This window comes from Electrophorus electricus, chromosome 1 (assembly GCF_013358815.1).
Source record: "Electrophorus electricus isolate fEleEle1 chromosome 1, fEleEle1.pri, whole genome shotgun sequence".
In the NCBI taxonomy this organism is placed as follows: Eukaryota; Metazoa; Chordata; class Actinopteri; order Gymnotiformes; family Gymnotidae; genus Electrophorus; species Electrophorus electricus.
Genome location: NC_049535.1, coordinates 16,263,049 through 16,277,803, shown reverse-complemented (window position 1 = coordinate 16,277,803; position 14,755 = coordinate 16,263,049). Strand labels below are relative to the sequence as shown.

The 14,755-nt window shown below is 49.6% G+C and overlaps 1 protein-coding gene across 4 annotated transcripts in view; it reads left to right on the top strand.

Moving 5' to 3' along the window:
* The window catches only part of LOC113583255 (nucleosome-remodeling factor subunit BPTF-like), a 32,681-nt gene extending 19,315 nt beyond the window's left edge, over positions 1-13,366 (top strand). For all 4 annotated transcript variants that reach the window (XM_035528757.1, XM_035528763.1, XM_035528761.1 and 1 more), the window contains 14 exons: positions 2,888-3,018; positions 3,486-3,600; positions 3,962-4,140; positions 4,787-4,825; positions 5,042-5,258; positions 6,166-6,749; positions 7,113-7,195; positions 8,247-8,472; positions 8,576-8,799; positions 9,242-9,415; positions 9,944-10,136; positions 10,565-10,649; positions 11,440-11,626; positions 13,249-13,366. In XM_035528757.1, coding sequence (XP_035384650.1) covers positions 2,888-3,018; positions 3,486-3,600; positions 3,962-4,140; positions 4,787-4,825; positions 5,042-5,258; positions 6,166-6,749; positions 7,113-7,195; positions 8,247-8,472; positions 8,576-8,799; positions 9,242-9,415; positions 9,944-10,136; positions 10,565-10,649; positions 11,440-11,626; positions 13,249-13,285 — 2,474 coding nt within the window. In that variant the 3' untranslated portion in view covers positions 13,286-13,366. The remainder of the gene's footprint in view (positions 1-2,887; positions 3,019-3,485; positions 3,601-3,961; positions 4,141-4,786; positions 4,826-5,041; positions 5,259-6,165; positions 6,750-7,112; positions 7,196-8,246; positions 8,473-8,575; positions 8,800-9,241; positions 9,416-9,943; positions 10,137-10,564; positions 10,650-11,439; positions 11,627-13,248) is intronic.
* Positions 13,367-14,755: the final 1,389 nt, after the last annotated feature.

Below are 14,755 nucleotides of genomic sequence, written 5' to 3'. Positions count from 1 at the left end.
AAGTCTTGTTTGAAGCTTTCAGATAAAGCCCGAAGGAGCTAAAAACAAGGTCCAAACATCCAAACTGTACCACCATGCTGCTGCTGTTGGTTTTGGTTTAGTGTTGGTGTGAGATTTTCACACACTCGCATGCTGCCAGTTCGAAATGCTGTTTGGAGGTAACACTCGGAGGTGTGTGTGTGTGTGTGTCCACAGGCCAATGCCCCCGGGTTTTGGGCCCACCCTCCTCTCTGGCCCCCACTCCCGCATGCTAACCGGTTGCCACGGCGCCTTTGCCCGTGACTCTGGCTGTTAGTCAACAGGCCTGCCCAAGTGGAGGGAGCTTAATAGGAGCATTTTTGTGACCCCCATTGCCTACCAGTGTGCAGTCTGAGAGAGACAGACAGACGGTGGCATAACCAAGGACAGAAAAATATTTCCCAGTGTTGGGTCTTTTTTTTTTCTTCCCCCTCCAGGGTTTTCTTCCCACTTTGTTCTTTTTTCCCCGCACCTAACCCAGGTCACCTGTGTCCTCTTCATAGCATAACAGCCGAATTGTATTAAAGATGTTGTCCACACTGTCTACATAGGATGACACATCCCACCAGCGTTTCACCACAAGAGTTCTCGGCGGTTTTCACACTTTTCCCTCGCAGTGTTTGTACATCACAAATTCAGTGTGATGAAGGCTCTGCTCTAGAAAGGAAAACAATCTTAATGAAAAAAAAAAAATCCATGTGCTTGTATCACCAACTCAAAGATTGCAGGCAAAATCAGTTGTCTTTTATGTTTTTGTTTTTTTTTAATAATCTTGGGCGGTCTGAGACATTCAAAAGATTTAGATGACCAGTAATGTTTACTGGAAAAGCAGGAATCCAGAAATTATGGCATTCTTTGGTTTGCAATAGATTGGCTTTCCTCTGGTAATTATGATTATATCTCAGAATTTGGGTTAGTGCTTGACTGTGGTCCGCAAACCTCAAAACAGCACACCAGACATATGACTGAGCATGTGCTACACACACGCAGTCACTGATCAAGAGGTGCCACAAGAGCAGCTTCATTAGAGCGGAACTTGTAAATTACTTGATAAACTCTGCATGTATTTTGCTAGGGAGCTCTGAGGGAGGGAGAGGGAGAGGGAGAGAGGGAGAGAGGGACAGGGAGAGAGAGAGAGAGAGAGAGAGAGAGGGAGAGAGAGAGAGAGAGAGAGAGAGTGTGAGAGAGAGAGAAAAAGCGAGAAAGCAAGCAAGCTTTTAACAGACGGGCGTGTATTTTTCCACCGGGCCGTTTCAGGTGCCCTGTTTGTTCTGCAGAAACCTCGGAGTTGGCATGAAAGCGCATTTTCCCCCCGGGGGCGGCGGGCGCAGCAAGGGCAGCCCCAGCCGCACAGAGAGCTCAGTTCTGCTCTTTCCACCCCACCGCGTCGCAGAAGAGTGTCACTTAACGCCTCCCCAAACCTCCGGTTAGCTATGGAGCGGCCGTTTGATGTTCAGCTGGAGGTGAACCCCACTTGGCCGCCACCCTCAGATCCCTGCTCCCGAAATGGGGCGTTGGGGTGTGCTCTGGGCGCTGGGCTGATGGCCTGTGGTCGCTCCCCGGCCAGCGTACAAAAAGCCGTAGTGAGCGAGCGCAGCTGGGGTTTGAACCCCTGAGAGCTGTTTGTTGGTTTTAACGTTCTCCGGTTAGCTTGCACTTTTTCCTCCTCATCAATTAGGGAAGCTGAGACGGACGCGTAGGGAGCTAAAAGATGAAACACTTCCGCAAGCGCGTCTGAAAAATCAAGATGGACGAGCTGCACCGCTTCATCAATCATTCATAAGTTTCTTGCACTCTGCTCCGCCCCTCTTTAGATCTCATTGGCTCTTTGAAGAGGCTTGTTTACCTGCTCTGCCACTGTTTACCGTGGCAACCATCAAAGGACGTTAAAAGTGACCCTGCGTACAAATAACCCATTGAGCTGTGATGTACATCCTGAAATGACCCTTCAGAACACCGTAGTGGGTTGTTCTTGTCTAAAGCTCACGTAATAAAATACAGAAGCAAGCCATGTAGCGGAGGATCAGGTTTGAGTACTCTCTGTAGGTTAGTAGCACAACTGGCCACCCAGCTGACAGATGAAGCCAGCTAATTGTGGCCATTGCAATTGTGTGTGTGGCTAGTAAATTTTCATTTCTGAGGAAGGAGATGCAGGCTTCAGATTCAGTGGAGGAGGTCTTTTGCCTTCCTGGATTCACTCGAGATTCCAATTTATGGAATCTTTGCTGTCTCGCAGTGGGATGGTTGTCGTGGCTGCCTGTGTGGAGAGGTGGTCTTGGCTTGAGGGATGATTCACCAGAGCTTGTCGCCAGGATTATTATGGGGTGTGTCCCCAGACTGTTCTAGAAAGCCTATGAAAAAATGTGGAGAATTCAGAGGGGCTTGTCATCGGGTCCTTATTTTGGATTTGAACCAGCCCGGTCCAGTCACCGAGAGCAGCACAGGGGCAGCTGGCCATGCAGTGTTATTTAAGGGCCTTCTCTGTTTATGTAACCGTGGTGAAACAGCAAAGTTGGCTGTGTTTGGCTATTAGCCCCCAGGGACTCGAGAAGGCCTCGACTCCTTATCAACCTGCTCGTGCTGCACAAATCAACATGTTTGTTTATTAATTTTTGGGAGATTAATATTTTTGTAGCAGTGCCGCCCACATTAATGCGGGCTCTCCGGCACGGCCTGCTTGTGCATGAGAAGACACTTCCTGTTCTGGAAGGATCTGTGCATTCGAAACTTCTGCATATCATTAAAAAAATATCTAGAGAACCACTGAGAAGAACCACTGAGACCGGCAGTGAGTGCGGGGTGCAGGAGTGGTGGGGGCAGGCATGCATGCCGCGTTTCCGTAAACATTGTCCCCATGTCTCCGTCTCAGGAATGCAGCAGAAGGTTGTTGGCATCATTCCATCTGGCACCACCGGCAACCAGCAAGCCATTGCCACACTGCAGCCCCGGACCACAACCATCAACATCAGACCCAACGCACAGGGGACGTCCACACAACAGGTACACGCACGCACCAAAGCGTGTGCACACAGAGAGACACACACACACAGGCACATGCGCGTGCATGCACACACACACACAGATACATATTTATGTACATTCCCATGGACATAATTTCTCCAAACAGGTGAATTTTTATTTAAGCATGTTTTGCGCTTAGAACGTTAACCATCAGACATCTGTTCTCTCCACACACACCCACCCACAGACCCCTTTAATACACTCCAAACATGCAGACAGTCTTCAAGATCACATAACAGATACTACAGCATTCATAATCCTTTACTACAAGGGCAATACAAAAAAATAAATAAATACATGAAACCAGCCACCCCCTTCCAATAAAACGGGATTTAAACTTTCTACATACACACACTCTAACCCTCACCACAGACATCACACTCAAAATTGTCCTGAATTACTGCAGTAACGTAAACACTGATGTTGTAAGTCATTTATCCTTGTAGGTGATCACGACCGCGGGGCAGCTTAGACCAGGGTTGACGGTCTTGCGGGCCCCCATCCAACAAGGGACCACTCTGGGGAAAACCGTTCTCCGAACCCCACTAGTGGTTCAGCAAGGTAAGCTCCCCTTCCTAAAGGATTGGTCCGAGGTCAGTGTAGCCTTACACCAGACCCTATTAAAGTAACCAGCTGGTCTTGCATCTGGGGGTTGAACTTGCGTCTTGCACGTGGATCACGGTAATAAGGGCTCGGTTTAATTCAGTTCAGGTACTCTGTTACCTTCAATTTCTGTTCCATTCCATAAACTTTAATCGTCAATGCTGGCTGACTTTATTTTTGCTGCAGTAAAAGGAAGTAGGTTTAAATTAAAACAAACAAAAACCAGTTGAGCCGCATGTAATCCTTATTTTTAATCCCTAATGCGTAATCCTTACGCCCCTCAGTCGACTGTCTCATCGTGTGACATGTTTCCACTCAGGTCAGGCTGCACAGGTTGTGACCCAGATCATCCGGGGCCAGACTGCCACCCCAGGCAGTCCTGCGAGCAGCAGCCAGGCCGGTGGAGGGGCGCTGGCCACGCCGCCGGGCCCCAGAGCGGCCCAGGGCCAGGTGAAGCTCACCCTGGCCCAGCTGACTCAGCTCACCCAGGGCGCCCAGGTGAGATGCACACTCCCGTCGGGTACAGGGGGCTGGACTTCAGCCCAGCCGGGGGCGGTCTTTCTTCGGGGCTTTTAAGTTTAAACTTGAGTTCCTTAAACTTTAGGTCAAGTTTAATTTGCTCATCAAAGCCGGTGTAACGTTCCTGACAGAAGTTTTTAATGGGAATTAAACAGACTGAAACATTTTGGTTTCAGTACGACTCCCAACACACGTTCTTCATGTCCACCTCTGGCGCGTTTAGTAAAAGGGCTTTTAAGATTTTGTCTTCAAAGAAGCGTTCCAAAGTCCCTCTAACCCAGAGGTGACCGTCGCCCGTTGTAGTGTCCAGGAACCAAAGCCGACATGACAGACTTCCTGGACCAGATATGGTGGAAACACTGACATGAGCAACCAGCGCACGGGGTACCTGTGACATTCCAGAGCAGGTGTTTTCCACCAGAGCGGCTGGGCGTGGATGACCCGTGGCGGACCCAGACTATTCCCCGCCGCGGGTCGTCCACGGCAACGCGCGCCATCTATTTTGTGGCCGTCTTGCAGTCCGTGAGAAGGTTTTTCCGTAGTGGCTGTGTGTGAAAGCACTCGGGGATGTCTGTAATCTAGCAGACGGCTCTGGTCTAACTTTCCATCTTACTGTTTGTTTTAGTCTCAGAAGCAGCAAGGGACAGCAGTGGAAAGGCAACAGGTTAGTGCTGACCGTGGGTGGGTGTGTGCTCCTTCCTGTTTAAATTCTATATGTGCCACATCGTTGGTGGAGGCTGTGTAGGTGTGCGTGGGCGGGGGGTGTGTCACTGCACTGCCATGCAGTAACAGCTGCCGCGTTTTCTCTCTCTCTCTCTCTCTCTCTCTCTCTCTCTCTCTCTCTCTCTCTCTCTCTCTCTCTGGCGCTGTGTCCGGGCAGGGCGGAGGTCCGGGGTTGACGGTCATGGTTCAGGGCCAGGGGCAGACAGCCGGTCAGCTCCAGGTCATCCCGCATGGAGTCACGGTCATCCCAGGTCCTGGGCAGCAGCTCATGCAGGCCGCCTTACCAAACGGCCAGGTGCAGCGCTTCCTGTTCACGCCCACCCCTGCAACGCCCGCCCCTACGCCCACCTCCAATGCCACGCCCTCTACACCAGGTACCAAAGGCACACAACCTGGCCTCCTGAGTCCTGTTAAATTCTTCCAAGTGTTTTCATTCAATTCAGTTTTATAGCCATTATATCAGTAGAGGTTTGTACACCAAACAGTCAGGCTGCAGTTATTAAAAATTAAAGCCAGTAGACAAAAAGACAAAGATAGTAAGGACATAGCTATTAAATCCAGAATATGTAGAGGTAGAATTACAGTGCCGACTACAGTATATAAATAATAAATATGTAGACCTTAAGCGATCACAGTTTAGTGCATTACAATCTTGAGTGTACAGTATGTTGAGGTAACCAGGTCTCTCAGTTGTAGTGTAAACGGCTTCCCAGCTGTGATATTCACAAGTGTAGAGTGCAGGGTTAATGTTCTTGTGTCCAGCTTAAATGTTTGAGGATGGAGAGCTTTGCAGTTTGCGTTTAGAAGTCACGGAAATGTGCGTGTCATGAAGAATGTGCATCAGACAAAAATTAGACCCTCTCTCTCTCTCTCGCTGTCCATAAGTGTATATATAAATTGCAGTGAACTACACAAGGTTTTCACAGATGCAGCATGTTTGGGACAGAAGTCTTCATCAGCTGTGGAGTTCTCAAAAGCAGAAGGTTCAGAAGCACGATGCACAGCTGATGAAGGACTTCTGTCCGAAACTTCCTGTTTCTCTGGAACGTTTGTGTACTTCATCGCAATTCACTACTAAATTTTACTACTATCTTTAACCACAATGCCCTGCAATTGCGCTGTGCATGCGTGTGCGTTTTTACAATTTATTTATTTTCTTGGCTTTAAAAAAAAAAGAAAAAAGACATCGTTTCACAGATGTTTGAAACAACCACCTGTTTGGCGAGCTTGTTTGTAAACGTGCACTTCCTGTGTTCCCCGTGTTCCTTCCTGCTGCTGCAGCTCAAGTGCAACCCCACTTCCAGACGCCTGCCCCGTCGCCGGCCCAGCCGGCCCAGCAGGCAGCGGCCCCCGTGCAGGCCGGCGCTCTCGCCCCCCGCACGCCCCCTACCACACCCCAGGCACAGCTGCCCCCCCACCCGCAGGCCCAGATGCCCGTCCAGTCCCCTGCCGCCCTCCAGGTCAAAGCCGCAGTCGGCCAGGTCACCCTGAAACAGCAGCAGCCTCAGGCGGGCCCCACAGCGCAGGTGCGGCCCCAGGTGCAGCTGCACCAGGGGGCCCAGATCATCGCCGTGCCGGGGCTGCAGCTGCAACTACAGGCCCAGCAGGGCGGCACCACCGGCGCCGGGCAGCCCGTCAAGCTGCAGCTGCCCATCCAGATCCAGCAGGCGGCGGCGGGCGCGCCGGGCACCCAGGCCCACCGTGTCCAGAACGTGGTGACGCTGCAGACAGCCAGCGTGCAGGAGCAGCTGCAGCGTATCCAGCAGCTCCGCGAGCAGCAGCAGCAGAAGAAACGGCAGCAGCAGGAAGCCAAGCGCGAGCAGCAGCAGCAGGCTGTCAGCCAGAGCGACCTGCTCCAGAAACAGGTGAGTGCCCCCCCACGGGCCCACACAAGCCAGCGGAGGCGGCTGGGGAGAAACGGGTCGGGGAGGGCCCCCCGGGCGAGCTGCGTCACAGAGACTGCGTTTGTTTTGAAAGCTGCCGCCTGTGTGTGTGTGTGTGTGTGTGTGTGTGTGTGTGTGTGTGTGTGTGTGTGTGTGTGTGTGTGTGTGTGTGTGTGTGTGTGTGTGTGTGTGTGTGTGCGACTAGTTCTGTTATGCTTGTGTACTTTCTCTCTACGTATGGCTGAAACACGATTCCAGTTCTGTTTCTCATGCTGTGTGTGTGTGTGTGTGTGTGAGTGAGACAGCACGAGCCCTCCTTCACACACACCTCTGTCTGTTCTCCAGGTGGTAATGAAGCAGAATGCTGTTATCGAGCACCTGAAGCAGAAGAAGACCATGACACCTGAAGAGCGAGAAGAAAACCAGAGGTGACCCCCCCCCCCCCCCTTATCCCCTTTCACTCCCACAGCCCCGATACCCTCCTATCCATACCGGAGCCACTACTCCCTCCTCCCTGCAGCTTTTCTCTTCTCCATAGCCTGACCTCCCCTGCTCTGGGCCTGATGGGTAGTCTTCGTGTGACCACTGGGTGTGTCATGTTTTCCCCTGCTGCATGGAGAGACAGGGCTAAACCCCTGTTGCATACTTCGCGCTCGCTCGCTCGCGCTCTCTCTCTCTCTCTCTCTCTCTCTCTCTCTCTCTCTCGCTCTCTCTCTCTCTGCCTGCATCTCTTTGTAACTCATGGTATGTGTCCTGTTCACTCTGGGAATCACTACTGCCCTCTGACCTCCACAGCTGCCGTGCCTAGCCCAACCCCCGCCCCCCAATCTTACCGCAACCGCCCCCCACCCCAGTCTTCCTTTCCCACAGGCGGCCTGAGTAAAGAGACCCAGTGGAAGAGTATCCATCACCCCCCCCCCCCCCCCCCCCACCATAACACATCCACGACATGGAATAACAAACACACCCATAGCCAACACACTCGTGATCTCTCCCTGCAAATATATGGTTCAGAAGTTAAAGGGGTACTTCAGCAAAAACGTTCACATGATAACACAGCTGAGGGGCATGAAAGGCTCTTATGCTAACCTGCTACAAGCATGCTAACTGCTAACACCATGCTAACCTGCTACAAGCATGCTAACTGCTAACACCATGCTAACCTGCTACAAGCATGCTAACTGCTAACACCATGCTAACCTGCTACAAGCATGCTAACCTGCTACAAGCATGCTAACTGCTAACACCATGCTAACCTGCTACAAGCATGCTAACTGCTAACCTGCTACAAGCATGCTAACTGCTAACCTGCTGCAAGCATGCTAACTGCTAACCTGCTTCAAGCATGCTAACTGCTAACCTGCTACAAGCATGCTAACTGCTAACCTGCTACAAGCATGCTAACTGCGTCTCTGTCCCCGCTCTGACTCCGCGTCTCTGTCCCCGCTCTGACTCTGCGTCTCTGTCCCCGCTCTGCAGGATGATTGCATGCAACCAGGTGATGAAGTTCATCCTGGACAAGATAGACAAGGACGAGCGGCAGGCTGCCAAGAGGCGCAAGCGTGAGGAGACGGTGGAGCAGAAACGCAGCCGTCAGGCGGCCAGCAAGCTGTCGGCCCTGCTCTACAAACACAAGGAGCAGCTCAAAGCCGAGATCCTGCGCAAGAGAGCGCTGCTGGACAAGGAGCTGCAGCTGGAGGTCCAGGTGAGAGATTGTGAGAGGTCATGGAGCCAGGAGAACACAGCCCAGCGGGTGCAGGGTGTCACTTAAAGTCCCCAAATGGCTGTATGTCTGCTCCACCCCATAGGAGGAGTTGAGGCGGGACTTGGCGAAGATCCGGCGAGAGAAGGAGAGAGCTCAGGCCGCCGCCCAGGCCGCCGCAGCCACGCCCATGGCCCACAAACGCAAGCACGAGGATGACGCTGTCAGCAGGTCCAAGAAGAAGAAAATGATCTCTACCACGTCCCGCAATGAGAGCAAGAAGGATACCAAGCTGTACTGTGTCTGCAAGACGCCGTACGACGAGACCAAGTAAGCACATCGCCTGGGCCTCCTCGGGCTCCCTGTGGGGTGGGGGAGGGGCAGACGGCACAAGGCATTCGCAACCCCCAGGGTCATGGGTTCCGATCCCAGCAGCACACATGCCTTCATACTGATCAACATGGAAGTCCCTCTAGATACGAATATCTGGCAGGAGCTGTGTGGGGTGGGCTCATTGTCCATTATACCACGTTTGTGTCCCAGAAGCCTCACAGTGCTCATATAGAAATACAAAGCGCTTATTTCAAAAACCTTTTGGTGCATGTCACCTGCAGGACAATTTACCAAACAGCAAAATCCTGTTTTTGATGACATGCGATTGTAAATGTATTTAAAATTACTGCCAACATGTAATGTGTTAAGAAGGCAACAGCCGCCATTCTCACTTGATTCTCGTGTCCTCGTTTTTGCCGCACATCTCTGTGCGGCACAGGTTCTACATCGGCTGCGACCTGTGCACTAACTGGTACCACGGCGAGTGCGTGGGCATCACGGAGAAGGAAGCCAAGAAGATGGACGACTACATCTGCGCGGAGTGCAAGCAGGCGCAGGAGGGCAGCACGGAGGAGCTGTACTGTATCTGCAGGACTCCATATGACGAAGCGCAGTGAGTGTGTGTGTGTGTGTGTGTGTGTGTGTGTGTGTGTGTGTGTGTGTGTGTGTGTGTGTGTGTGCGGGTGGGTGGGGGGGTTGGTTAACGTAGCTGTGTTTTATGGAAGCCGGGGCTCCGCTGGACAGACGAGGGCCTGAGAGAGGGAGGGGAAAACGTCCTCCCTCCGGACTTTCACCGACACTCTTTTAAAACGCACGCTAAGCTTTGAGCGCAAGGCAGCCGGCAACGAGATGGCACTGCTGGGAACGCTCCTCTTTGGAAAGGCCTTTGGGGTCGGGGGTCAGCGGCTTGAAGCAGTGTTTCATCTGAAAACCGCGACAACCAGTGAAGGCTGTTGGGGCCTAGTTAGTACATCACTGATAAGACGCATCTCCGAGAGCCTTTTTAAGATCTCTAGCATCAGTAAATCAGTGTCAATCTGTTTAACATCCCTGTTTGTTTTGCTTGCGGGAGCGCATAGTTCGTAGTGCATAGTTCGGCTCAACCCGATAGGCTGTCGTCACAGCACTCGTCTCGCGGCAGGTTCTACATCGGCTGCGACCGCTGTCAGAACTGGTACCATGGGCGCTGCGTGGGCATCCTGCAGAGCGAGGCCACGCACATCGACGAGTACGTCTGCCCGCAGTGCCAGTCCACAGAGGACGCCATGACGGTCCTCACGCCGCTCACGGACAAAGACTACGAAGGCTTGCGGAGGATTCTGCGCTCGCTGCAGGTCTGCGACCCCCGGCGCCCGGCTCGCCCTCCCTCCACTCCTACTCTTGCTCTTTCTTCTTCTTCCTCGCCCCCTCATCTCTCTCTCTCTCTCTCTCTCTCTCTCTCTCTCTCTCTCTCTGTTTTTTCTGTCTTTCTTTTTCTGATGAGGGGAACAAAGCAAATGTGGTACTGTTTCCTCTCTGCATCTGATAAGCCTGAACCTTGGAAGACTTCCCAGGCTGGGGAACTTACTTCAGTTTTCTCTTTTCACCCCCCCCCCCCCCCCCCCCACTCTCACTCTATTTCTCTATTTTTGTCCATCTTCTCCCTGTGTCCTTCAGTTGTGAAATAAAGGGGTTCATTTTTTTTTTGTACTGTGTTTAAGCAGCTGCTTCCAATATGGTTGAGTATGTTATGTGCTCCCCCCCCACCTCTCTCTGCATCTAGGCTCATAAAATGGCGTGGCCCTTCTTGGAGCCAGTGGACCCCAACGACGCCCCTGATTACTATGGAGTGATAAAGGAGCCTATGGGTAAGTGAGAGGTGCATTTGTTACCCCCAGCATGCACCATGATGCCCGAGCTTATGTTCCGTCTGAGAACGGCTTCCCTCACCTTGAAGGTGTACTCAACAGTTTCCTCATTTAAGATGTGGGGGGGAAAAAAAAAAAAAGATTTTGCAGATCCATTTTGAGCCAGCAGCAGTTAGAGGAAGACATCTTGTTTACTTCAGTTTACTTCAAATCACCCGCAGAAAACACATGAACCCACTCAGGAATGAGGCACCAAACAAATGCTCAAAAGTGTGTGTGTGTGTGTGTGTGTGTGTGTGTGTGTGTGTGTGTGTGTGTGTGTGTGTGTGTGTGTGTGTGTGTGTGTGTGTGTGTGTGTGTGTGTGTGTGTGTGTGTGTGTGTGTGTGTGTGTGTGGGCGGGCGGGCGGAAACTTGACCAAGCTACAGTTTCTTGACTCTGGCATTCCAGACAATGGTTGAGGGGAGAGGGAAGGTATCGGAGCATGAATGTGGAGATGAGGAGGAAGAAAGTACAGCAGGAGAGGAGAGAGAGGAGTGCAAGTTTGAGATGACAGACTTCTCTTTTACCATTCAGGGTCTGGGAGGTGTCACTGTGACCTGTTTATTTGGGTGCTTCTCTCAGCAGGTTCTCTCTCGCTCTTCCCTGGCAGAATATTTAAACGTGCAGGGATAAAATTCAAATGACATTATCATTAACTTCATCTTCATCTGTAAATGAGTATGAGGAGCAACACCACCCAGTGAATAAAAGTTTTAACCCCCCCCCCCCCCCCTTTTTTTTTTTTTCAGACCTATCAACAATGGAAGAGCGCTTGCTGAAGCGTTACTACAGCAAGCTGACGGAGTACGTGGCGGACATGACCAAAATCTTCGATAACTGTCGTTACTACAACCCCAGTGACTCGCCCTTCTACCAGTGCGCAGAGGTGCTGGAGACCTTCTTCGTCCAGAAGCTCAAAGCCTTCAAAGCAAGCAGGTGAAACACACACACTGTCTCTTTTTCTTGCTCTTTACACGTTTCTGTTGTCTGCTTAGACGTTTCTCTTCTCTTTCTTGCTGTCCCTGCTTTCTCTCAGCTTCTGACTAGTGTCCATCCTCTTTCCACATACCTGCATTTTTCATTTTTTCTGTTGTTTGTTTGTTTGTTTGTTTTCTCCCATGTACCCTGTACATTATCTTGTTATCTGGACATTGCTTCACACTCTGCAGTCTATACCGTGAAATACCTTGTTTTATTTCCCGCTTGGATGTTTTTATTTAGTCCTGCAGGTTGTGCGGCTGGCTGAGTATTGCAAGTATTGGCTAATATGGTAGCATGCAGCGTTAGCTAGCGCAGTAGACAGGCAGTGGCAGCCCAGTGGTGAAGGTACTGGACTAGTAAGGTACTGGAAGGTTGCCAGTTCAAGCCCCACCACTTCCAGGTTGCCACTGTTGGGCCCCTGAGCAAGGCCGTTATTCCTTAATTGCTTTAATTGTATTCAGTCAGAATTCCAAGTAGTTTTGGATAAAAGTTTCAGTTAAATGCTCAAAATGTTGGAAATGTTAGTGCGAAGCCTTATCTGGCTCAGTACTGGCATTAGCTGTTATTATCTGATGTGGTCGTTAATCCGCTGTGTTATAGCTGCTGTGACCATCTCCTCCATTCAGTCCAGTTTTGCTCTGCATGCGTTTGCGTATACCGTGCACTCTGTCTGTACGTCTCTCGCTCACTCTCGCTCACTCTCGCTCTCTCTCTCGTTCACAGATTGATGTCGTAGGTCTGGGTGATGTCAGAGCTGGGTGCCCAGGGCACTAAACTAGCCGTGCACTGTAGATCTCTTCCTTTTCTTTTTTTTGGGGGGGGGGGGGCAATACAAAACCCCTCCCAGCCAACCCAAGAGCAGTGTGTCTGACAGTGCGCAGAGGCACAGACTAACAGATCAGAATGAGATCATTCGGTAACTCCAGGAATCAGGGAGAGAGCTTCTTTTTTTTCTTGTTTCCAGTTTAAAATCTCAAGATTGAAAAGATTATTTTCATTATGGAATGCTAAAATTTACATTAGTTTACATTTCAGCAGAACGTGAAGACAAAATGTCGGTTTTATTTTGCTGGATAAGCGTCTGTTTTATTTTAAAAATTTTTTTATCTCACATACATAAAATAGGCGTGTAAACAAGTTTACCTCATACACAAATACGTGTCCTTATTTGGACATTTGGAAATATTACATCATCAGTTTTTGTTAGACTTTTATCTTTGATTGTACTCTTATCTAATTTTTTTTATGCATTTAAATCCTTTCGTGAAGGAACATATCAGTAAGTGTTTGCAAATGTTTGTCAGCTGCTGCTTTATGTAGCTGAATCGGCTCTGATGAACGCCACGCTCACATGGATTACAGTGTGGAATATTCTTTGTACATGAATTTTCACTACCAGCATGGCTGCTAACTTTTTTTATTGTTATTTTTTAATTTGTATTAAATGCTAAACAAAAAAACTCACTGGCAAGCAGCATTTGTTTCCTTTTTCTTTCTTTCTTTTTTACTCTGAAGCTTTTAATAAAAAAAGATTCGATGAAAGTCACCCACCTGTTTCTTCTTTCTGCATTCTGTAGGTCTCATAACAACAGACTACAGTCTACAGCTTCTTAAAGCACATTACCCATAAGCTCTTTCATAACTGTGTAACCAGGAAGTTGGTTCTCCCCAACGCATTGAAACCCAGTGGTGAGGCCCTCCAACCCATGTGCCTGATGTTACAGTGGGAACCGGCCACGCACTGCATTGGAACTCCTCCTCTTCCAGGGCGGTAGGCACTGGTGAAGCAGGAACAGGCCTGGGATACTGGACCATTCCAAAGCAAAAAAACGGAGAGCCGCACCAGTTCACCATGCCCCACCCGCAACCCTCAAAAACATTTTGAGTCTTATAGATGAACGTTATGTCAAGGAGGGGGTTCTTTCCCACTGGAGGATGGACCACAACTGTACGCTCAAAGCTGTCCAAACCACAGACGTCAGTCATCAATCGACGCGGAATTTGGGACACACACACACACACACACACACACACACATATATATATATATATATATATATATATATATATATATATATATATATATATATATATATATATATATATATATATATATATATATATATATATATATATATATATGCTTCTATAGTTCATTCGTCGTAGCCTGCATTGTTTCTCCAGCTGCCTCACGCCCTCTTCCTCCTCCATTCTCCTCTTCCTTCTCCCTCCTCTGCTCAGCCAGCCACAAGCTGAACGTTGCAATAATGGCCCTCGTCCTTTCAGATCAGTGGTATTTGCAGTCCACCTCTCTGTAGAGGGGTATTGACCTCTACACCCCCCCGGCTCTAACATTGGCTGGTAAAAGTTCTGGAAACAGTTCTGAACTCCACAGCTCTGGGTTTTCATAGTGAACGCCAAGGACAGGAAATACACCTTATGTATATACTTCTTTGTTTTTTATTACAAATTGTTTATTTTTAGTTATTTTGTTATTTTTGACCGAAGTGATTCATATTGAAGAGAAGTAGCGTTTTTGTTTTGTTTTGGTTTTTTTGTTTTGGTTTTTTTTTTTGGGGGGGGGGGGGGGGGGGGTCCTTAAGTCTAGCTGAAGACGTTTTGACCAGTGAAGTCACAATATCTCTCCATGACCTGTCCTCAGGAAAGATGGTCCTTTAAAAAAAAACAAAAGTGTAAAGGGTGAATTAGTCCTTCATGTGAAGTGCACACCTTGAGGGGCACTGGCTCACACACCTTCCTCCATCATGTCCTCCTCTGTTCTCCGTTAACATATGAAGTTACACATCCATGCGAAAGTTGCATGCAAGTACGGAGTTCACAGGCAGTCTTTGACAGGTCAGTCCTGTTTTTGTTTGTTTTAAACCACTGGTTAGTTACAGATTTCTGACAGATCGTCATTTTTAGTGGGGGGAGGGGGTTTACAGTCAAGCGCTTTATTATCAAGGGTAAACTAATCAAGGGACTGTTTCAGGAGTGAAGGTCAGTTGTGGGTATGCTGTAGGTTCTATACGATAAGCTATGTGACCTGTGCCTCACTCATTCGCAAACACACCAGTACATGTC